The sequence below is a fragment of the Hyperolius riggenbachi genome, chromosome 9 (assembly GCF_040937935.1).
Source record: "Hyperolius riggenbachi isolate aHypRig1 chromosome 9, aHypRig1.pri, whole genome shotgun sequence".
In the NCBI taxonomy this organism is placed as follows: domain Eukaryota; kingdom Metazoa; phylum Chordata; class Amphibia; order Anura; family Hyperoliidae; genus Hyperolius; species Hyperolius riggenbachi.
The window spans coordinates 119122343-119145599 of NC_090654.1; the positions used below are offsets into that span (position 1 = coordinate 119122343).

At 44.2% G+C, this 23257-nt stretch overlaps 1 protein-coding gene across 14 annotated transcripts in view; it reads left to right on the forward strand.

Moving 5' to 3' along the window:
- The window catches only part of CCDC9B (coiled-coil domain containing 9B), a 271992-nt gene that overhangs the window by 230868 nt on the left and 17867 nt on the right, over nt 1-23257 (forward strand). For 6 of the 14 annotated variants that reach the window (XM_068253404.1, XM_068253406.1, XM_068253402.1 and 3 more), the window contains one exon: nt 1563-3242. The exons of 5 other annotated variants lie outside the window; for them this stretch is intronic. In XM_068253404.1, coding sequence (XP_068109505.1) covers nt 1563-1801 — 239 coding nt within the window. In that variant the 3' untranslated portion in view covers nt 1802-3242. Of the gene's footprint in view, nt 1-1562; nt 3243-23257 lie in introns of those variants that run through there. 3 more of the 14 variants (XM_068253405.1, XM_068253426.1, XM_068253423.1) reach the window with 3 other exon arrangements.

A 23257-nucleotide genomic window follows, 5' to 3' on the forward strand; every position in this document is an offset into this window, starting at 1 on the left:
AATCTTTTATTAATTTAAAAAAAAAATAAAGATCACAGCAGCAATCGGAGATCACGAAAATAAAGCTCTATTAGTGGGAAGAAAAGGAGGTAAAATTAATTTGGGTGCTAAGTTGTATGACTGAGCAATATGTGCTGAATTGTAAAAATGGCCTCCACTAGGGCAGTATAAACCTGTGGTCCTCAAGGGGTTTAAATATCCTGTTTTTTCGACATAAGAAGCACGTCCTATATCTATATATGCGAAGCACTTTAGATCGGTCCATTTGGGTGACATGTCCTCTTTCTCATTCCAGGGTATTGAGCGTGTCCTAAGGCCTGTGAGAGGAGGGGACGTTTACAAACGTCTCCTCACCAGGGAGGCCTATTGGATTTTCCAATTAGGGACACGCTCACCGGGAGGGCTTAACGCGAGATGGGACATTAATACAGTCACCTAAACGGATCGCATGATCATTCAAGTGTATATTATATATTTTTTGCCTTTTGTTTTTACATAAGTGTATACATGATCACATGTGTTAACTTTTGTATTCCATGTAGGGGCTTAAATTTATGCTGCTTGATGTCACCTGGTGCATAATCGCATGCATTTGTATTTTTATGCTTTTTATAATGTTTTTATACATTGGATTATTTCAATGTGGGGATTTATTGTGTTTCCCTTTTTTCACTCCTTCCCCCTTCATTGTTTTATATGCACTACTCCTTGTGGGTGGGGTCACTTGAGCATGTGGTATTGGCTGTAACCTCACTCTATTTATGAGTCACCCTTTCTCATTTGCGCCTATGCTATGATTAAGGGCGTGTAACGCCCGAAACATGTCAGCATGTGGTGCTGGTTCTTAGCTTGTATGTGTAACTATTGAATAAAGCCATAGTGATTTCATCGACATCGTGCGGACTTCACTTTCTACATCCTTGGATCTGAGGTCTTGGCAGCCTGTTTTCTGCACTGTCGATAGACGGAGGTATTGAGCGGAGTTCCACATTTCTATTCTATTCTATATCTATATAGCAGTATATGGTTATGTAACCCTGCCCTCCCAGTGATGTGTAGGCTAGGCTGTTGTGTTATCCAGACCAGGTGTTGTTTCTACTGACTTTGGGACACACAGTAAATAAATATTCCCCTACCAGCAGTAAAGATGTTGCCACCTGTCATAAATTTAAGAATATAACTTGAAGAGAGGAAAGATTTTACAATGGGCAAGCATTGACTAAATGATTTATAAAGTAGTACTGTTAAAAAAGTCATTTTTTTTCTAAAGTTCTTCTTTAATGTTTCTGCTGTTTAAACATACTTTCTATGAGCACTTGGCTGATCCGCTTACTTCCATATATCCTATTTATATAACAGAAATGCATTAAAAAATACATACTGGCTGTTATTGCAGTGCTTCTCATTAAACAGGGAAATGAAGGCTAAACACAGTTTAGCAGTTTTTAGTAGCAGTTTAGAGGCACAGCAGTGTATTGAGTAATTATCCTTTTTTATGATTTTAGTTTTCTATAGCTACAACAAAGACGTTTTCACTTGAATATGTTTGTGTGTCTCGGCAGGTACAAATAGCCACGTTCCTTCAAGATTTATGTTCTTGTGTTCCCTGCAGCAACGTTTTCTGTCCCCTGCTATGTGTGACAGCCGCAGTGTGATCTGTGAGTATAGAAGGGTCAGAGAAGGCCAACATTTTCTTTTAATGGCTCATTGTTCAGTCAAGTGCACCTGTAGTTCTGCAGAAAACATCCATTTTGCGACTTTACATCTTGAAATAAAACACAGCATGAGCTTGCAAAAATGAAAATAATTAGAGCTTGGTCATGTAATGGTTTTAGAAGGGGAACAGAATGTGACTTGGCCTTAGACTTCCCACTTAATGTAAGACGTGAGCTTTCATTTCAGATTTCACAACCAACTAGCAATTAGTGCAATATTTGAATTGTCAATAATATGTGCCTTTTGATAAGATTACATTTTTGTGCTCTTCTGTTTTGTTTTTTTTCATATGTTTTGACTTTAGCATGTAGGTGTATAATACAGAACACAATCATGCACAAGGCAACTTAGGCAGCTGCCTAGGGCCTGTGGAGAGACTGGGTGGCTAGATGATGCTAGCCCCAAACAAATCTTACCAAAAAAGTAAGATGGCCTTGAAGGGTGGGCCCAAAGTAGTTACCTTAATCAGTTTCTGGTATAATCAAACAAACAACAAACGCAGAACATTTATATTTTGCTTTTCTCCTGATGAACTCAAAGCGCCAGAGCTGCAGCCACTAGGACGCACTCTATAGGCAGTAGCAGTGTTAGGGAGACTTGCCCAAGGTCTCCTACTGAATAGGTGCTGGCTTACTGAACATGCAGAGCTGAGATAATAAGGAGTTCTTTGCGTAAAACCTTGATAGGGTTCACCACCCTACACCTATTAGTGACCCTTAGCAAGGTCATACAGCAAGTGCTGCCACCATCCAGACCCCCATAGCAATCATGGCCACCCTCTCCCTTCTATCTCAATTACCCATGTCCCAGTAAGACGTGTGACCACTTCCTTAGCAAGTGTGCTATGATTATGCCCTTTCCCTCAAACTGGGTGGCAAGGTGGAAAGCAGTTTTATCTTGTAATGCAGGGTTGGGGTTTGAATCTGGGCCAGGGTACTATCAGCATGGAATTTGTACGTGCACTTTGGTGTCTCAGCCTTGGGTCTGGAGGACCTTGTCCCGGCTTTGGACTCACCTACATTAGCAGAGGATGTGCGTCCAAATTTGATAAGATATGGGCAGGGTGGTTGGACTGTAGAGAACTGGCAGGAGGTGGTCACCAAATTTAGACACTGAGGGAGTCGGGGGCACGGAGGTCACTCTACTTTTTCCTTTCTTCTCTTTCCTTTCTTTTTCTTTCTTGTTTCTTACCTAAAATTTTCCTTCCAGGTCTGGTGAGTGGCGAATAGTTGTATACCAGGTGTTTTAAACTTTTAGATAACACTCTGACTTATAAGTGTCATATTCTCATCAGGGAACTCTCAGATCCAGGAAATGCTGTATTTAATCTTTAAGATTAATATTTTTGTGCCTTTCGAAATGGTTAGTTGTTATGCTACTCATTTGCTACGGCAACCACTAGACTGATGCCTTAACTGCTTCTTCTGTATTTCTTGTACACTATCGAAGGGATCACATATCTTGTGTGGACCCTAAATGTTTGAATGTTTATTATTGTACGTTTATTATTACCAAATTCAATAAAAGTGACTTAAAAAAAAAATCAGTCCCCTGACCTCAATCTTATTGAGCATTTGTGGGATGAAGTCAGAAAGATCACTTCAAAGCTTGGAAACGCCACCATCCAATCTGATCCAACTTAAAGCTGTCATTAGGTCAGCATGGGGCAACATTCCTCAGCAACGTTATCAGCATCTTGTTGAGTCCATGGCAAGAAAAATATCAGCTGTGATTAGAGCTAAAGGTGGACCAATTCGTTATTAACTGCTTGCCGACCACGTCACGCCGATGGGGGCGGCCGCTGCGGCAGCCCCAGGCCCTCCTAATGTCGATCGGCATAAAGTCCTGGGGATTTGTTTTGCAGGAGATTTCGCGCGCATCTCCGCTTGGTAGACCTTCAGTCTCCCAGCGGCAATCGCCGTTCGGAGACTGTCTAATTAGCATGTACAATGCTGTGATTCACAGCAGCGCTGTACTGGGGACAGCCGTGTGATTAGCTGTCATAGGCTGAAGCCTATGACAGCCGATCACAGTGATAGGCTGGGCTTTGGAGGGAGGGCGGGGCCACAGGATAAATAAAAAAAATACACAATTTTTATTAAAAAGAAAACATAAATATTTATAAAAAAAACAAACATTGGTGAGCGACCAGACCCCACCAACAGAAAGCTCTGTTGGTGGGGAGAAGGGGGGGGGGATCACTTGTGTGTTGTGTTGTGTTGTGCGGCCCTGCAGCTTGGCCTTAAAGCTGCAGTGGCCTATTTTACAAAAAATGGCCTGTTCTTTAGGGGGGTTTAACACTGTGGTCCTCAAGAGGTTAAAGGGTGTCTCTAATTTTTTGACCACTCAGTATAGGTTCAAGCACTTGTTATGGCCATTATTTGCTATCCCCCATACACACAAAGTACTACATGTAGTGTGGTGGAAGACTAGCAGGATATAAATATATATTTTGTCTGTTTTTTGCCCATTGTCATAACACCATTATTTAGCTCCACTCATAATCTCTTATATCCACAACCACGTTTTGCTGCGCACCACATGGGGCTCACTTCACTTCTTCTGCACAGGGGCCCACTGTTGACTGTGTGAATTACTATACTGAACAGTTATCATACACTAATATCAAAATGTGTTCAAAACTGTATACAGTCAACTTCAAGGAAAAAAAGAAGCTCAACAAGGATGATGGTTGGAAGCGACAGTAAAAGGGAAGCCTGGCATGTAGCATGGGATATCAGGACTGGAGTGGGTCAGGGTGGCACTGTAGCAGTGGGGAACAGCAAACTTCAGGTGCGTGCTGGTTGCCCAGCACTGCAGCAGCAATTAGTGGCAAGTGTGGAAGAAGTAGAGTGGACAGAGGCGTAACTAGAGGGGTGCAGGCATAACTCGTGCCATGGGCGCCACAATGCCATGGGCACCATGCCTGCTGCTGTGCTGCGCACCATGCCTGCCCCTGTGCTGCGCTGCTGGGGCTCTGAAGACCTTCACAATGAATGACAAGACGTTGTGGGATGAAGTGAGCTAGACGAGGAGGAGATCATCGTGGCGACAGGATCCGGTAAGTATATTCCGGGGGCCACATTTACCGCATCTTTGGAATAGCACTCACTTTCCCCCCTCATTTTTGGGGAAGAAAAAGTGTGTCTTATATTCCCAAAAATACGGTAATTATCCTCTAATTTTTTAAAAAATTCCACCATTCAAAAAGATACAGCTAATATCTGGAATAATTCTCCCCATGCTAAGTAGCAGTTTAGCCACATTTACTGTATATAATTTATGCAGTTATAAGTTATGGGAAAACAAATCACTAAGGGCTTAGCCAAACTATAAGCGCTTTTGTGAGCGCTTCGTGATTGATTAGCGCTTTCTGCAGTGCTTTTTAAAAATCACTCCCATTCACTTTCATTAAAATCGTGGTAAAAATCGCCACAATCACGTGAACGCGTATGCGCCGATTTTTATTGCGATTTTAATGAAAGCGAATGGGAGCAATTTTACAAAAGCACTCAGAAAGAGCTAATCAATTACAAGCACTCAGAAAAGCTGGTTTCCTGCAGTGTGGACGGTAGGATCAATATATGTGTATGAGGGGGTGCTGTAGGATAATTGGTTTCAAGACTGGGCTTTTCACAGCCGATGCCCCCAACCTCAACTTACCCAGCAACCTGCGATGCTGTCCGTGAACTCATTAAGAACCGGTGAATACCCACAAAAAAGATAGCCCAGACACTTGACATCTCATGGGAGCATGCTGTGATTGTTACTTACCACCACTATCCTAGACATGTGCAAGCTTTCAAAACACTAGAAATGGGTAAGCACCATCCACAAATAATAGGTACAAGAAATTGCAAATGCAGTCCTATCAATACAATGGGCCTGATTCACAAAGCGGTGATAACTCAGTTATCACGCCTAAAAGACTTCAGGTGTGATAAGCTTTGCACCACTGAGTTAGCACCGTTTTGTGCTCTTTATCGCACGCAAAGTCCCGCGCGCAACTGAGTTTAGGCGTGATAAAGGGCTTTTCACAGGCGTGAAAACACTTTGCACCGCTTTGTGAATCAGGCCCAATGAGGCTAATCAAACAGCTAGTGTGCAGAAAGGATCAATACTGGAAACCACACAATTAAAGACAAGCAGATCCTATAAAGACAAGCAGATCCTATAAAGACTGCACCACTAGAATTGAGTGAAAGTATAAACCAGCTTTATTTGAAACACAATACAAATGTTAAAAACATTTAAAAGTACCAATAAAGCTCGCAGGGATATTAGAATATATTCAGTGCATGAGTATGCAAATTGCAAACAGTCCCCCTGTATATTAAAATACTGTACATACTGAATAGTACTCCATAAAATAGTCAAGCAAGCTGTGCAAGCTTTTAGTGAAGTGGGTGCCAAAATGTTTGAACAGTGATCAGAAGAAGGAATTAGTTGAAGCATCCAAAGCCATTTCGGTTCATTTTGAAGCTGCACAGTACTTTTTGTTAAGATTAGTGACTGAACATGAAACCTAGCTCCATATGAATAAACCTAAGGAACATTCAAAGGAATGGTGCCACAGTTGCTCCCCCGCTGCCAAAGAAGTTCTGCACCCAGAAATTGGCCAAAAAAGTGATGGCGTCCATTTTTTGGGACTAAGGACTGAGACACACCAGAAAAGCTCCCCAAACACTAGAGGTTTCAAAAGCTCTTCCCAATGTAATGCTATGTTGTTTTTTTTTGCAAAACCTCATCGCTCCAGTGTGCATAGACACACAGGATAACATTAACAGGAGGTTTCAAAAACTCAAAATGCTCAGAAAAACTCCTCTGGTGTGCACCAGGCCAAAGAAAGTAATCTGTAGATATTCTGTGGACTATCTATCTCAGGACTCTAGTATGACCTGACAGTATTAACCTCCTGGACCAGCTAAAGAATGCAATTAAGATGAAACGCCATGGAAAGTTGACCAAAGAGATTCTTTTTTTGCAAGACAATGCACCTGTGCACACAGCCAACAGTGTGGTTGCCACATCTTAGCTTTCCAATTGGTTCACCATTCCCCCTACTCAACTGACCTGGCTATTATCTGTTCAGTTGCATAGCTAAGGAGTTGTGGGCCCCGATGCAAGTTTTAAAATGGGGCTCCCCCAAGCACTCTATACATAGCAATTGATACGGCGTACCAAAACCTGCCAATGGCAACTACAGTGTCAGGTGCAAGAAGGGGATGGGGAGCAGTTTGTTAACGATTACATTATTCAATGTATCTATAGAAGTGATTATTATGAGCACAGGACCAACAGAGAGCTAATACTGTGGTTGAGGGAGGGCCCTTCGGGGCCCCTCTGGCCCAAGGGCCCCGATGCGGTGGCTACCTCTGCAACACCTATTGCTACGCCCCTGTATCTGTTCCCGTATTTGAAGAAACACCTGAAGAGGCAACATTTTGAAGACATATCTGACATCAAACATGCTGCTGAGAGCTAGTTTGAAGCCCAACTAAAGGACCTTTATTTTGGTCTAGAACTGATGCAACTACGCTGTACCAAGTGCATCAGTCTCGGGGTCGAATATGTTGAATAAATGTGTTATTTCATAACTCTGGCTCTGTTCATTCTGGGCAAACCCAGAAACTTATCAGCACCCCTCATATTGTATATTACCTTCCTGCGTCACCTAACACCACATGGAAATTCACTAGGGAACCCACATTGCAATGTACTGAGAGGCTAACACATTGCCAAAAGATTAAGAATACATCATGTCACATCCTCTGAGCCAGTGTGACGTAGTGTCTGCCTGCTAATTTCTGGATGCAGTACTTTCAACAACAAACTGTGCCTAAATCAATTTTCAGTCCTCATTACCCCCTGAAAGACATAAACTGACATAAATTAAACATCTGATACAAATTCAATTAAATTCAGTTTTACACTCTCTTTAAATATTTGTATTGCTGGACTCTCAAGGCAGAGTTCTAAAAATATCATGTGATAGCTTGGTAGGCCGTGTGTCGAAACCTTTTTGTGTCAAGCAAGTCATTTGCAGCTAAAGTCTAAAGCTATGTTTTATGGACATGTTTATTAGATATGGGGGCATTGAATAAGCCCAAGGTATGTACATTTATTTTCAATTCAGGTGTGCTTTAAATGATTAAAGAGTTCTAATTCTGCCCAGTGGATTCTGTAATTCAGGTGCCTGAGCAGCACAGTGCAGCCTTCATCATAAGCAACACATTATGCTGCCTTTTGATCATTTTGTTATTTGATACATCACTATCAGTACTAAGGATGCAGAGATGCCTGGTCGTCTCAGAATGCGAACCACATGTTACAAATTATTGAAAGATATTTTTCCACTATTTTTGGAGATTAGAATGTTTTGGGAAAATCTGGGTTTCCTGAAAAACTTTGGTTTGATATTTCATTAAAATAGAAATGTACAGTGTTGCCTTCCTAAATCAGAAGGAATAAACAAGTTTTACTTACACCAAGATGTATTCTTGTAGGTCCAAAAAAAACCATTATAGACCTTTAGTGAAAAAGTCAATGCAACAATTAGTAGGTCAACAGAGGTACTAACAAGATACACTAAAGTCTGTATAAAAGGGTGGTAGTGTGGGCAGCGCGGTGGCGTAGTGGTAAGCGCCTTGCAGCACTGTGCCCCCGGTTTGAATCCCAGCCAAGTCAACATCTGCAAGGAGTTTGTATGTTCTCCCCGTGTCTGCATGGGTTTCCTCTGGGTACTTTGGTTTCCTCCAACACCCCAAAAACATACAGATAAATTAATTGGCTTCCCCCTAAAAATTGGCCCTAGACTACGATACATACACTACACGATACATACATAGACATATGACTATGGTAGAGACTAGATTGTTAGTTCCTCTGAGGGACAGTTATTGACAAGACAATATATACTCTGTACAGTGCTGTGTAATATGTTGACACTATATAAATACTAAATAATAATAAAATAATAATAATAGTGGTGGACTAGCCTCCAGGTATGCGACACAGATAGTCTAAAAAAACAAAAACAGCTTTGATCATGTAACGATCGGTGTAACACAGAGAGGATCTGATTACCGGTGATCTGCAGTATCACCGAGAATGCAGATATCTACCCGATTATTGATAATCTGCAGTAACACCGATAATCAGATATATCTCTAACCTCTGGACACCTGAGTAATATGAGTGTTTGGTGCAACAGTAATACTTTGAGGAGAGCACCCGCGTAGAGGGTGCTGGGCAGTATGAGATACTGCTCAGAGAACAGGTTCCTTCCACTGGTCTGAAGCTCCCCAAGGGGCGGAGCTAGGCTGAGAGTGGAAAGGATGAGAAAGTGAGTGACACCAAAGGTGAAGTGTCACTGACAGAACTGGGAACTATCTTCCAACAGGGAAGATAGTTCTCGAGGTCGGACAGGTCAGGTCGTTAGCACACAGACAGATAAGGTACAGAGACAGGAGACAGAAGCGGAATCCTGACTAGCAGAGTTTGGCAACAGAGTATCAGATATAGTGAAGTACCTAATCAGAGATCAGAAGAGTGGTCAGGAAAGCAGAAGGTCATAACAAATAATCAACAATGCCTAGACTTGGGTGTGAGCTCCTAGATCATCAACACCCCGGAACTGGTCTAGATAATAATACAGATGGTAACAGGATTCCTAGACTAAGGTGCGAGCTCCTTGGTCATCAACACCTTGGAAACTGGTCTAGATAATAACTCAGATAATAACACATATAATAACAGGATTCCTAGACTAAGGTGTGAGCTCCTTGGTCATCAACACCTTGGAAACTGATCTAGATAATAACACAGATACTGACAGAAGGTCTGAGTGCTACCACGTAGTGATCGCAACGCCAGACACCAGAGAAATGACCAGCACCCAGTATATATACACAAGCACTTTCCGGCGCCACCCCTAAGTGCTGGACCAATGAAAACTGCTGGAATTGTCAGCTGACTGGCTTGGTCAGCTGACGCCCTTCTGACTGTCATAAAAGCTCTGCCTCTCCGCGCGCGCGCGTGTCCTCCTGAACCTGTGTGGACTATCAGTCCCAGCCACACCAAACATGTGTTGTACTGTTTCTGCTGTGTTGAATGCGGAACCAGCCGCACCGCTGTCCAAGCATGTGACGGTTGTCAGGAACCGGCCCGCGGCACGCCTGCGTATACGGTTCCCGACTGCGGGTTTGACCAGACTGAGAGGGGAAGCAGCCTTAGTCAAGCTAAAACAAGGCTGGGACCCCTCAGAACACCTCTCACTGCCACCACTAGCTGTTCGCTAGACACTTCCACTCTGCTGTTGAGTCCTCAGCGCGCACTCCGCGTTTTCGTATTCGGGTCAGCTTTGCGCTTAGGCCAAATACGGGAACGCCACGCACCCACACACACACACAGTTGCAATCTTACACTGTCGTGAAGCAAAGACCCACTAACAGTCGTTCCGAACGATACTGTTAGCCACTCTGCTGTCGCTACTCGCACTGGCGTTGTTCGTACGTTGGGTCAGCTGCGCGCTTAGGCCAACGTATGACAAACGCCCCCACACACAATGCAATTACAATTTCATACGGTAGTGTTGCTCAAACATACAACTAGGCATGAACTTATACACGGTTACACTTCAGTCTCTTCTAGGCTATGAGTGTTAGTTTAGTACAGCAGAAGTCAAGCTTATTAACCACTTAAGGACTGCAGTCATAAAACCCCTTAAGGACCAGAGCCTTTTTTTCCATTCAGACCACTGCAGCTTTCACGGTTTAATGCTCGGTCATACAACCTACCACCTAAATGAATTTTACCTCCTTTTCTTCTCTCTAATACAGCTTTCTTTTGGTGCTATTTGATTGCTCCTGCGATTTTTACTTTTTATTATATTCATCAAAAAAGACATGAATTTTGGCAAAAAAATGATTTTTTTAACTTTCTGTGCTGACATTTTTCAAATAAAGTAAAATTTCTGTATACATGCAGCGCGAAAAATGTGGACAAACATGTTTTTGATTAAAAAAAAAACCCATTCAGTGTATATTTATTGGTTTGGGTAAAAGTTATAGCGTTTACAAACTATGGTGCAAAAAGTGAATTTTCCCATTTTGAAGCATATCCGACTTTTCTGAGCACCTGTCATGCTTCATGAGGTGCTAAAATTCCAGGATAGTATAAATATCCCCCAAATGACCCCATTTTGGAAAGAAGACATCCCAAAGTATTCACTGAGAGGCATGGTGAGTTCATAGAAGATTTTATTTTTTGTCACAAGTTAGCGGAAAATGACATTTTGTGACAAAAAAAAAAGGAAAAAAAAAATTTCCATTTCTTCTAACTTGCGACAAAAAAAAATGAAATCTGCCACGGACTCACTATGCTCCTCTCTGAATACCTTGAAGTGTCTACTTTCCAAAATGGGGTCATTTATGGGGTGTGTTTACTGTCCTGGCATTTTGGGGGGTGCTAAATTGTAAGCACCCCTGTAGAGCCTAAAGGTGCTCATTGCACTTAGGGCCCCTTAGCGCAGTTAGGCTGCAAAAAAGTGCCACACATGTGGTATCGCCGTACTCAGGAGAAGTAGTATAATGTGTTTTGGGGTGTATTTTTACACATACCCATGCTGGGTGGGTGAAATATCTCTGTAAATCACAATTTTTTGATTTTTTTACACACAATTGTCCATTTACAAAGATATTTCTCCCACTCAGCATGGGTATGTGTAAAAATACACCCCGAAACACATCATACTACTTCTCCTGAGTACGGCGATACCACATGTGTGGCACTTTTTTGCACCCCAACTGCGCTAAGGGGCCCAAAGTCCAATGAGTACCTTTAGGATTTCACAGGTCATTTCACGACATTTGGTTTCAAGACTACTCCTCACGGTTTAGGGCCCCTAAAATCCCAGGGCAGTCAAGGAACACCACAAGTGACCCCATTTTAGAAAGAAGACACCCAAAGGTATTCCGTTAGGAGTATGGTGAGTTCATAGAAGATTTTATTTTTTTGTCACAAGTTAGCGGAAATTGATTTTAATTGTTTTTTTTCACAAAGTGTCATTTTCCGCTAACTTGTGACAAAAAATAAAATCTTCTATGAACTCACCATACTCCTAACTGAATACCTTGGGATGTCTTCTTTCTAAAATGGGGTCACTAGTGGGGTTCCTATACTGCCCTGGGATTTTAGGGGCCCTAAACCGTGAGGAGTAGTCTTGAAACCAAATTTCGCAAAATGACCTGTGAAATCCTAAAGGTACTCATTGGACTTTGGGCCCCTTAGCGCAGTTGGGGTGCAAAAAAGTGCCACACATGAGGTATCGCCGTACTCAGGAGAAGTAGTATAATTTGTTTTGCGGTGTATTTTTACACATACCCATGCTGGGTGGGAGAAATATCTCTGTAAATGGACAATTGTGTGTAAAAAAATTAAAAAATTGTGATTTACAGAGATATTTCTCCCACCCAACATGGGTATGTGTAAAAATACACCCCAAAACACATTATACTACTTCTCCTGAGTACGGCGATACCACATGTGTGGCACTTTTTTGCACCCCAACTGCGCTAAGGGGCCCAAAGTCTAATGAGTACCTTTAGGATTTCACAGGTCATTTTGCGAAATTTGGTTTCAAGACTACTCCTCACGGTTTAGGGCCCCTAAAATGCCAGGGCAGTATAGGAACCCCACAAGTGACCCCATTTTAGAAAGAAGACACCCCAAGGTATTCAGTTAGAAGTATGGTGAGTTCATAGAAGATTTTATTTTTTGTCACAAGTTAGCGGAAAATGACACTTTGTGAAAAAAAACAATTTAAATCAATTTCCGCTAACTTGTGACAAAAAAATAAAATCTTCTATGAACTCACCATACTCCTAACTAAATACCTTGGGGTGTCTTCTTTCTAAAATGGGGTGACTTGTGGGGTTCCTATACTGCCCTGGGATTTTAGGGGCCCTAAACCGTGAGGAGTAGTCTTGAAACCAAATGTCGCAAAATGACCTGTGAAATCTTAAAGGTACTCATTGGACTTTGGGCCCATTAGCGCAGTTAGGGTGCAAAAAAGTGCCACACATGAGGTATCCCCGTACTCAGGAGAAGTAGTATAATTTGTTTTGCGGTGTATTTTTACACATACCCATGCTGGGTGGGAGAAATATCTCTGTAAATGGACAATTGTGTGTAAAAAAATTAAAAAATTGTGATTTACAGAGATTTCTCCCACCCAGCATGGGTATGTGTAAAAATACACCCCAAAACACATTATACTACTTCTCCTGAGTACGCGATACCACATGTGTGGCACTTTTTTGCACCCCAACTGCGCTAAGGGGCCCAAAGTCCAATGAGTACCTTTAGGATTTCACAGGTCATTTTGCGAAATTTGGTTTCAAGACTACTCCTCACGGTTTAGGGCCCCTAAAATGCCAGGGCAGTATAGGAACCCCACAAGTGACCCCATTTTAGAAAGAAGACACCCCAAGGTATTCAGTTAGGAGTATGGTGAGTTCATAGAAGATTTTATTTTTTGTCACAAGTTAGCGGAAAATGACACTTTGTGAAAAAAAACTATTAAAATCAATTTCCGCTAACTTGTGACAAAAGAATAAAATCTTCTATGAACTCACCATACTCCTAACTAAATACCTTGGGGTGTCTCCTTTCTAAAATGGGGTCACTTGTGGGGTTTCTATACTGCCCTGGGATTTTAGGGGCCCTAAACCTTCAGGAGAAGTATTATAATTTGTTTTGCGGTGTATTTTTACACATACCCATGCTGGGTGGGAGAAATATCTCTGTAAATCAGAATTTTTTGATTTTTTTACACATAATTGTCCACTTACAGAGCTATTTCTCCCACCCAGCATGGGTATGTGTAAAAATACACCCCAAAACACATTATACTACTTCTCCTGAGTACAGCGATACCTCATGTGTGACACTTTTTTAGCAGCCTAGTTGCGCAAAGGGGCCCAAAGTCCAATGAGCACCTTTAGGCTTTACAGGGGTGCTCACAATTTAGCAACCCCCCCACATGCCAGGACCGTGAACAAACCCCACAAATGACCCCATTTTGGAAAGAAGACACCCCAAGGTATTCCATGAGGGGCATGGTGAGTTCATAGAAAAAAAAATTTTTTGTCATAAGTGAGCGGAAAATGACATTTTGTGAAAAAAACATACAACAATTTCTGCTAACTTGTGACAAAAAATAAAATATTCTATGAACTCACCATGCACCTCACGGAATACTTTGGGGTGTCCTCTTTCCAAAATGGCATCATTTGTGGGGTCTGTCCTGGCATTTTAGGGTCTCTGCAATCATTACATGTATGGCCAGTATTAGGAGTTTCTGCTATACTCCTTATTTTGGGCATACGGGTAATGCACTCTGGGCTGAAAGGAAAAATGACAGTCAATCAATCAATCAATGTGGATGAAAAAATATCTGCCAAAAAAATGTGAAAAAAAAAGAGGGGAAGGCGTCTGCCAGGACATAGGAGCTGCCACCCAAAAACGTCCACCCACTCAGCTCGTATGCCCTGGCAAAGCCGATTTATCCATTCACACCGATCAATGTGGATGAACAAATCATTGCCAGAGTTCTTTTTTGATACAAAGTGCTTGCCAAAGCATAGGAGCTCCAACACCACCCCTCAGCTCATATGCCTCGGCAAACGTATCTTTTTTACTGCAGAGGAGAAATCTCGTCCTGCAGCGCTGCATGCACCGACTTGTGTGTAATCTGACAGACACACAATGCTTCTGTCAGGATGCACCATCAGTGCTGCAGCTGGTTGGTCGGTCGGTCGGTCCACCTGGAAGGGTAAAGGATGGAAAAAAGAGAGAAAAACACACACAAAAAAAAACAAGCAAGCAGCAAAGCAATAACTTCATTAACATCAACTTTTATAAACTTTAATGAACATTTTTAACCCAAACATTAACATTGGGAACCAAACATTAACTTTTTTGCTTACCTGTTTTTTTTTATTTGTTTTTTTTTTCCTTACCTTTCTGAGGACAAACCTGTCGTCCCCCATGGGACAATATGCAAAGTGCAAATCGCACAGAGATGTGGCGAAGTACATTATGCACTTTGTCCCAAGTGAAAGGAGAGGTTTCTGGCAGCACTGTGTATTAGGGTCTCTGGAAACCTGATGTCTCGGTTCACACTGCATATTGGCGTATCCGGTGGGTCGCGCGCACCGCATCGCCCCAAACAGACCTTCAGAGAATACCGCTAGAGTAGCATTCGACAGTAATCGCATTCGGCCTAGTAAGTAACTGCGTCGCCGTAGACTAACATGACTTCTGGGCCGACCCAAATTGCCACAGAAGCCACCCAGTAACGTAGGCATGCACTAGCGTTAAGTCAAGCACTTCCGGCGTAGGGGGGGGACCGCAAAGTGTGACTTTCGCTAGGCAATTTTCCCTAACGCATCACGCCAGTGTGAAATAGCACAGAGACCCTTGTGTGCCTACTGCTATGTTTGGAGTTCCCTACTCTCTAAAAGTGTATCTGCTCATGATACCTCTGGAAACACTCCCCTAGGCATAGACCAGGCTGGTCAGGAGACATGGGACAGTAAACAGAGGTGTCACGCCTTGTTCCAGCCCTGCTGCAGACACGACAACGTTTTCTTGGGGTGCGTTGATTTGGGCCACTCGGAATGGGAAAGGCGTAGTGCCTTTCATGCAGCCGGCTAACTGCATTTTGGGGTTGGGCCACGGCACCTCCTGGATACAGGAGTTCCATAACGATGTCTTCCTGGAATTTAAGGAACGCTCCAGTTCTCCCAGCCTTACTGTAGAGAACAAAGCTGTTGTAAATACCCAATTACCAGCGTCTGGTTTTGCGGGAAACTAAATAGGGCCCTAACATCTGGTCATTGAAGTCCACCCCTCCCATGTAAGCATTATAGTCGTGGACGGCGAGGGGTTTTTCAGTGACCTCAGTTGCCCGTTGAATTTGGACTGTCGTGTCTGTGTGAATGGTGGACAGAAGGTAAACGTCCCTCTTGTCCTTCCATTTCACCACGAGCAGGTCATCTGTACACAAGGCAGCCCTCTCCCCCCATGCAAGCCGGGTACTAACGAGCCGTTGGGGGAAGCCCCGGCGCCTAGGCCGCACGGTGCCACAGCAGCGGATCCCTTCTATCTTTAAATGCTGATAGAGGGCCACACTTGTGTAGAAGTTGTCCACATAAAGATGGTACCCCTCCTGGAACAAAGGTGACACCAAGTCCCACACAATCTTGCCACTGCTCCCCAGGTAGTCAGGGCATCCGACCGGCTCCAATTTTTAGTCTTTTCCTTCATAGACCCTAAAACCATAAGTATAGCCTGTGGCCCTTTCACAGAGCTTATACAGTTTCACCCCATACCGGGCGCGCTTGCTTGGGATGTACTGTTTGATGCCAAGGCGCCCGGTAAAATGTATGAGGGACTCGTCTACACAAATGTGCTGTTCAGGGGTATAAGCATCTGCAAATTTTGATGACATGTGGTCTATGAGGGGCCGAATTTTGTGGAGCCGGTCATAAGCAGGGTGGTCACTCCGATGACAGGTTGTGTTGTCATTGAAGTGCAGGAAGCGCAGGATCATCTCAAACCGTGTCCTGGACATGACAGCAGAGAACATGGGCAGGTGATATATTGGGCGCGTAGACCAATAAGACCGCAATACATTCAATTTGACTAGACCCATGTTAAGGAGAAGGCCCAAAAAAGTTTTAAGTTTGGAAACTTGGAGTGGTTTCCACCGGTAAGCCTGGGAATAGTACTTATCCGGGTTGTCGGTGATGTATTGTGTGGCATAACGGTTGGTCTCAGCCACAATTAAGTCGTAGAGATCCTCGGTGAGGAACAGATGAAAAAAGTCTAGGGCCGTTACTAGATTATCTGTCTCCACCTGGACTCCAGACTGGGCGGTGAAAGGGGGCAGTACGGGTGCGGCGGAACCAGGGGATTGCCAATTGGGATTTGCCAGCACCTCTGGAAGACTATGGGTAGTACGGGCCCGTTTTCTTGGTGGCTGCGACTCGGGTCTTAATGCACGTGCCACCGAACCAGTTTCAACTTCCCTTCTGGTGCTCACCACTTCACCAGGGTCTACGGAAGTACTGGTGCCAGGTCCAGGAGATGCTGCGCTGCTGGTGTATGCCTCACCATGAAACCTCAGACCAGCGCTAGCACCACTCTGCTGCCCTTGAGGCAGATCCTGCGCCACCTGCGGTCCAGTGACATGGGGTGTGGTACGCCTGGCTCTAGCCGGGACCTCAACCTCGTTATCGCTATCGGTCAGCGAGCCACTGCTGTCCACAGGTTCGTACTCTGACCCAGAAGATTCGTCGGATGAGATGTCCCAATCGTCCTCATCCGACTGGGCCATGTACCTGAGAACCTCATCATCGGAATACCCCTTTCTTGCCATGGTGGGCTGCTAAATTTAGGGGGTATTCCTCTGAGACTACCCAGGAAAAAGAGCACCTACCTAGCAAAAGGGAGTACTTGCGGAGCAGAAAGCTGTGGTCACTGAGTTTTGAAAAAAAAAAAAAAAAAAAAATGATCTTTACAGTGCCACAGCTATTGTACAGTGTTTTTTGCAGTGATCAGAAAAAAAATTCTGTCACTGCGGTGGGGCGGGCTGAACGCAAGTGCAGGCGAACGATCAGGCCTGATCGGCAGACACAGCGTTTTTAGTGGATCCTAATGACCCCAATATAGATCTGTGTGCGATCAGTAATGATCACTTACAGATACTATATAGTACCAATGCTGATTAGCGACAGTGATGACGCTAATCAGCGACTAATTAGTGACTGTGGTGCGGTGGGCTGAGCGCTAACTGACACTAACACAGGGGCCTAGCTAACTGGCCTAACTGTTAACACTAGTGATACTAAAAACACTGTTTTTAGATCACTAGGATAGTGACCGGGGGGGGGGGATCAGGGGGCAATCAGACAGCAATGGGGGCAATCAGAAACAATCACAGACAATCAGAGGGCAATCAAGGCAATTACAACACAATTAGAGCCAATAAGAGTGATTAGAGGGCAATCACAGCCAGTCAGCGCAATCAAAGCCAATCGCGGGGCAATCGAAGCCAATCACAATACAATCGAAAACCAATCACGGGACAATCGAAAACCAATCACGGGACAATCGAAGCCAATCACGGGACAATCGAAGCCAATCACAGCACAATCGAAGCCAATCACGGGACAATCGAAGCCAATCACGGGACAATCGAAGCCAATCACAGCACAATCGAAGCCAATCACGGGACAGTCAAAGCCAATCACAGCACAATCAAAGCCAATCACAGGACAATCAAAAACCAATCACGGGACAATCTAAGTCAGTCACAGGGCAATTGAGACAATTGGAGCCAATCAAAGCACAATCAAGCGTTACAGGCAGGAGATTAGATATACACAATGGCAGGGGGGTGATCTAGGCCAGGGTAGAGGATCTGAGGGTGTGGGGGGGTGATCAGGCGCCCCCAGGGGGAAGTTTAGGACCTGATCTAAAAGATAGCGTTGACAGTTAGTGACAGGGGGTGATTGATAGGTGATTAGGGGGGTGATTGGGTGCAAACAGTTCTGTCAGGGGGTGGTCTGATGGGTGCTGTGGGCGATTAGTGTGCAGGGGGAGCAGGATCAGTGTGTGTGTGTTCCAACTCACAGTGCTGCCTTCCTCTCTGGTGGTCGATCGAGCGCTGTGACCACCAGGGAGGAGGCAGCGTGTATAATACGCTTTGTTTACCTAACAAAGCGTATTATACACTTTCAATTGGCCATTTCAAAAAGTTGCAACCCGCCGGCGCTGCTGATTGGCCGGCGGGTTGACGTCACATGTGGGCGGAGCCTAATGCCGGCGATGCGTGCGCAGTCCGCGCGCGCGATCGCCCGCAATCCCCTCCCCCCAGGACCCGACGCCATTCTGCGTTACGTGGTCCTGGGGCTGCCACTTTGCCGCCGCCAATATGAAGTAGGCGGTCGGCAAGTGGTTAAATAATGATTTAATATTCCATAAAAACATAGAACAATGCAGAAACTTAATATATACAAAGATTACAAAAAGACAAAGTAAAAATAGTTACAAGATAAAAGTTACAAAGATAACACACACGGATATTTGCGTAAAATAAAAATGGGGATTAAAAAAAACGTTACCAACTTGAAGGTCTCAACGTTGTCGGCAGGAGCATGCCGCTTGTTCGACCAGAAGTCGAGATCAACTCTAGCTATGCGCTAACTCCAAGAGCAGATAGTCACTAGGCATCTGCCTCTGCTTTTTATACTCTGAGCTACGCCTGGAGGCTGCAACTTCCTTGGGGAGGGGAGGAACTAGGTTTTAATTACATCCTCAGTCATAATTGGATTTCTAGAGATCTAACATCCACATTAAATGTACTATAGCCCACATACATGAAAAGACTTCCTCCAATAATTTAATTTCCTCACAGTGAAATAGGGTTTCTTCACCACAAGTTGACATGTGTTAGACTTTTCCTGCCTAGGCTTTCTTTGTGTATTGAGACAATGGGCCGTCTCCTGAGTTCAAAACGCCAGGCAGATAATCCCATTAGCAGAAACTCAAAGCATTTCCTATGGTCAAGACAATACAAGCAATCAATGGCCACAGCTCCCTTCTAGCCGACCTATATGGAACACAGGCAGAAAAAATGGAAGAATATGTTCCTGTTATCCTTCCATCATACGCACCCCAATATATCACCACAACGGTTCTTCCGCGTTCAGCAGTACTGTCAGAACTATGCCTATGCGTGCCAACATCCGCGTCTGACGCGGAATCCGCCGCCCTGTCCACAAAGCATGCGCCGGTTTCCTCGCGCTCCGTCGTGCCAGTGGATGCAGACCCACGCACGCAACCTGCCGTGTTGGACGCGGAATCAGCCGCCTTGCTCTGAGTACTCACGGCGGCTTTTCCGCGTTTTCTCACAGATCAGATAAATAAACCCCCACTTTGCAACGCATTTCACAGAAATCTCCTGCTTTCTCAGGCAAATAATGTGTCCACAGATATTCCCATAACTTGTTGCCTGAAGAAGCAGGAGAATCCTGTGAAACAATTGAAAGTGGTAAGTCCACCACTAGCTCCCTTTTAAAAGCGTTTCAGTCCGAACAACCAGATGCAACGTCATGTGGCTTCCTGTTAGCGGCAGTGGGGACTCGGATGCATTCTGCGGTAATCTGCAGCATGGTATCCATCATTACCTCCACGGCAGATCGCGCCGATTCGTGTCAGGAAATCCACGTCAATGGAAACTGTTCCATTGACTTATGTGAGCTTCAGTTTGAATGCAGTGAGATGATCACACCGCAGTATGTGTAGCGGAAACGAGCCCTTAATCTTCTTTGAAGCCTTTCTAGCCATGATATATACCATGTTTCCCAAAAAATAAGACCTACCCTGAAAGTCATAGCATAATTTTTCAGGATTCTTTAAGATGCTCAAAATATAAGCCCTAATCCAAAAATAAGCACTAATTACAATTCAGAAAATAGTGTCCAGGCAGCTATGGTATACAAAAATTAATTGGCAGTAGAATGCAGCAGGACAAATAGACCCTTCACCAAGGAAGCAGACACCCCCAAAAGAATTGCACACCAAGGATTCCACAAGACCCTAAACAATAAGGGCTCCTTCACCCTGGGCAAAGCATGCAAAAACGCAATTTCTTGCATGCATTGCAACGCATGGAAGAGCGCTTTACAACACGATTAATCTCAGCTTTCATTCCATTGAAAAAAATGCATGCTTCCTGTGCTAGGATGATCCCAACTTAGTTATAATGCAGCGCATGGGAACTCACATTGTAGTGTGAATGATAACATGAAAGTCTATAGACTTTTATGCTCCCTGCGATGTGGACACTATGCCCAATGCGTCATGACGGACAGCACCGCAAATAAGTGTGAATGAGCCCTAAGGGTTGGCAAGTGCCAGGCTCTCTGTAAATGTAGAGTGTTGTACATGGAAAAAGAAAGTACCGGTAAGTCACAAGAAATTCGGTACGGTAATTCAGTGTTTGGAGACTTATATGATGTTCCATAATGGGATGACATGACTATATTTGAATAAATGTTTATTTGTTTGCTTAAAGGACTCCCAAGGCAAACGATTATAATCTATTTTACTCACCTGGGGCTTCTTCCAGCCCCTAGTAGCCATTTCAGCCCCTCACCGCATCCCTGGTCCTCCTTGATGTCCCGCTGGCCGTCTGTAATGGATCGGCTACCCGCCAGCGGATCGTCTCTTCTGCACCTGCGCAGACACTTGTGCCCGCTCATTCATGTCATCTTGCGCTTACTGCGAAAATAAGCCTTAAAGGGAACCCAAGGTGAGAGAGATATGGAGGCTGCCATATCTATTTCCTTTTAAACAATACCAGTTGCCTGGCAGTCCTCCTTATCCTGTGTCTCTAATACTTTTAGCCATACATCCTGAACAAGCTTGCAGCAGATCAGGTACTCTGACTCAGCTGGCTCAGCCCTCAGATGCAGGCACTCTCGAGCAATGCCACCTGCCTCTACACTATGGATATGAGTTAATTGGGCAATTTACATTCTTATGCTTTCTTCATTGCAAGTGAGAGGGAGGAGGAGCACAAGAAAGTTAACAATGAATATATCAAGTACCCACTGCTCCTACAGTATAGCCGCTGCTATGGCTATTGCTACGCCCCTGACCTTATACCAGAAGATCAACAGGGCTGCCAGGCAACTGGCATTGTTTACAAGGAAATAAATATGGCAGCCTCCAAATCCCTCTCACCTCGGGTATCCTTTAACACTGCAAAATTTAATATAAGACCCTGACCTATCTTCAGGGAAACAGGGTGAGTGTGTGTATATGTGTGTGTGTGTGTGTATGTATATATAATGTGTATATATATATATATATATATATATATATATATATATATATATATACTAGGTTCCCACTACATATAAAATCTTTCCATTTTCTGAAGCGGAGAAGAATGGACAAACCGACATGTTACTCTGCCTTCATCTGTCGCCTTCTGTAGTGATAGGGAGATTGTAGGGGCCAGCAAGTAGTGATAGGCAGATTGTAGTAGCTGCATGTATTGATAGGTAAATTGTAGTGGTAGTAAGATTGTCATGGCCGGCAGGTAGTGATAGGTAGATTGTAATGTCAGACAGGTAGTGATAGGCAGATATATTGTAGTTGCTGGCAGGTAGTGATAGTAAGATTGTAGTGGCTGGCAGGTAGTGATAGTAAGGTTGTAGTGGCTGGCAGGTAGTGATAGTAAGGTTGTAGTGGCTGGCAGGTAGTGATAGGTAGCTTGTAGTGACTGGCAGGTAGTGATGGGCAGATTGTAGTGGCTGGCAGGTAGTGATAGTAAGATTGTAATGGCCGACAGGTAGTGATAGGCAGATTGTAGTGGCAGGCAGGTAGTGATGGGCCAGGAAGGGGTTGCGAGCAGCGATGACAGCTGGAAAGAATGACAAGCAGTGATGACAGTGAGAGGGGTGACAGCAGGAAAAGGTGTGTGTGTGTGGGGGGGGGGGTGTTACAGATCTTACCGTCCCTGGTCATCAGATGGTGGGTCCGGTGGACTTCCTCCTTCTGGTCTCTCTTCCTTACACCTCTTGCATGCACGTGCAAGGGGCAGGGCTTGTTCCTGTAGCTCGGCCATCACCTCCTCCATCCTTAATGATACATTTCCAGGAGACAGGGACATTGTGTATGGGTGCAAAGGGAATGAATACAGGGATGGAGCCACTGCAAAAAGGGGTGAAGCCAATTCACATCCTCTATCTGCATTGCTGTGTGTCTCCAATCACCAGGCATGGGGAGAGAGGGATGCTGGCAGCCTGCTACAGCAGAATGCAAAGCTTCTGTGGCTTAACCGGGCCATGCCACAGGAGCATAATTGCCAGCTGGGCCCTGTGTGGCACTGCCCTAGTCTCTCTCCAGAGGCCTCATATATCTGTCCCTCTTGTGATGCCCTGATGGCATCCCCGGGCTACTACACAGTAGTTATTGATTGTAGCAAATCGTAGACGATCGGCTACAACTATTGGTTGTTTGAGCGTCAGGCTTACAAAGTTAGAGTTAGGCACTCACCAGGGGGGGGGGGGGGGATTTCAATGTAGATGGAGGCAACAGGGTAAGTTACTTCATGTAGCTGTGTAGGCGTAGATTAATGTTAGGATTAGGTAATAGTAGGTTAGTGTCTTTGAACCTGGATAACAGTAGGTAAGGGGGGTTAGCATTAGGAGTAAATAGCGGGAAGGTTAGTGTGAGAGGAGGGTTAGGTAAAGCAATAGAATATTGGTAATGACCCAGAGCCCAATCGTAGAATATCGGCAGCATTGCCAATATTCTACTCGCAGCTTCATCCGGCGCCTATATTTTCCTGGTGCACTTTTTGATGTACGCACCCTGATGATGCCTCCAATATTTGTTAAGGTGATCACCTACAGTATAGATTTCAAGACAATCTTTTTAAAGCATACTTTTCAGAAGA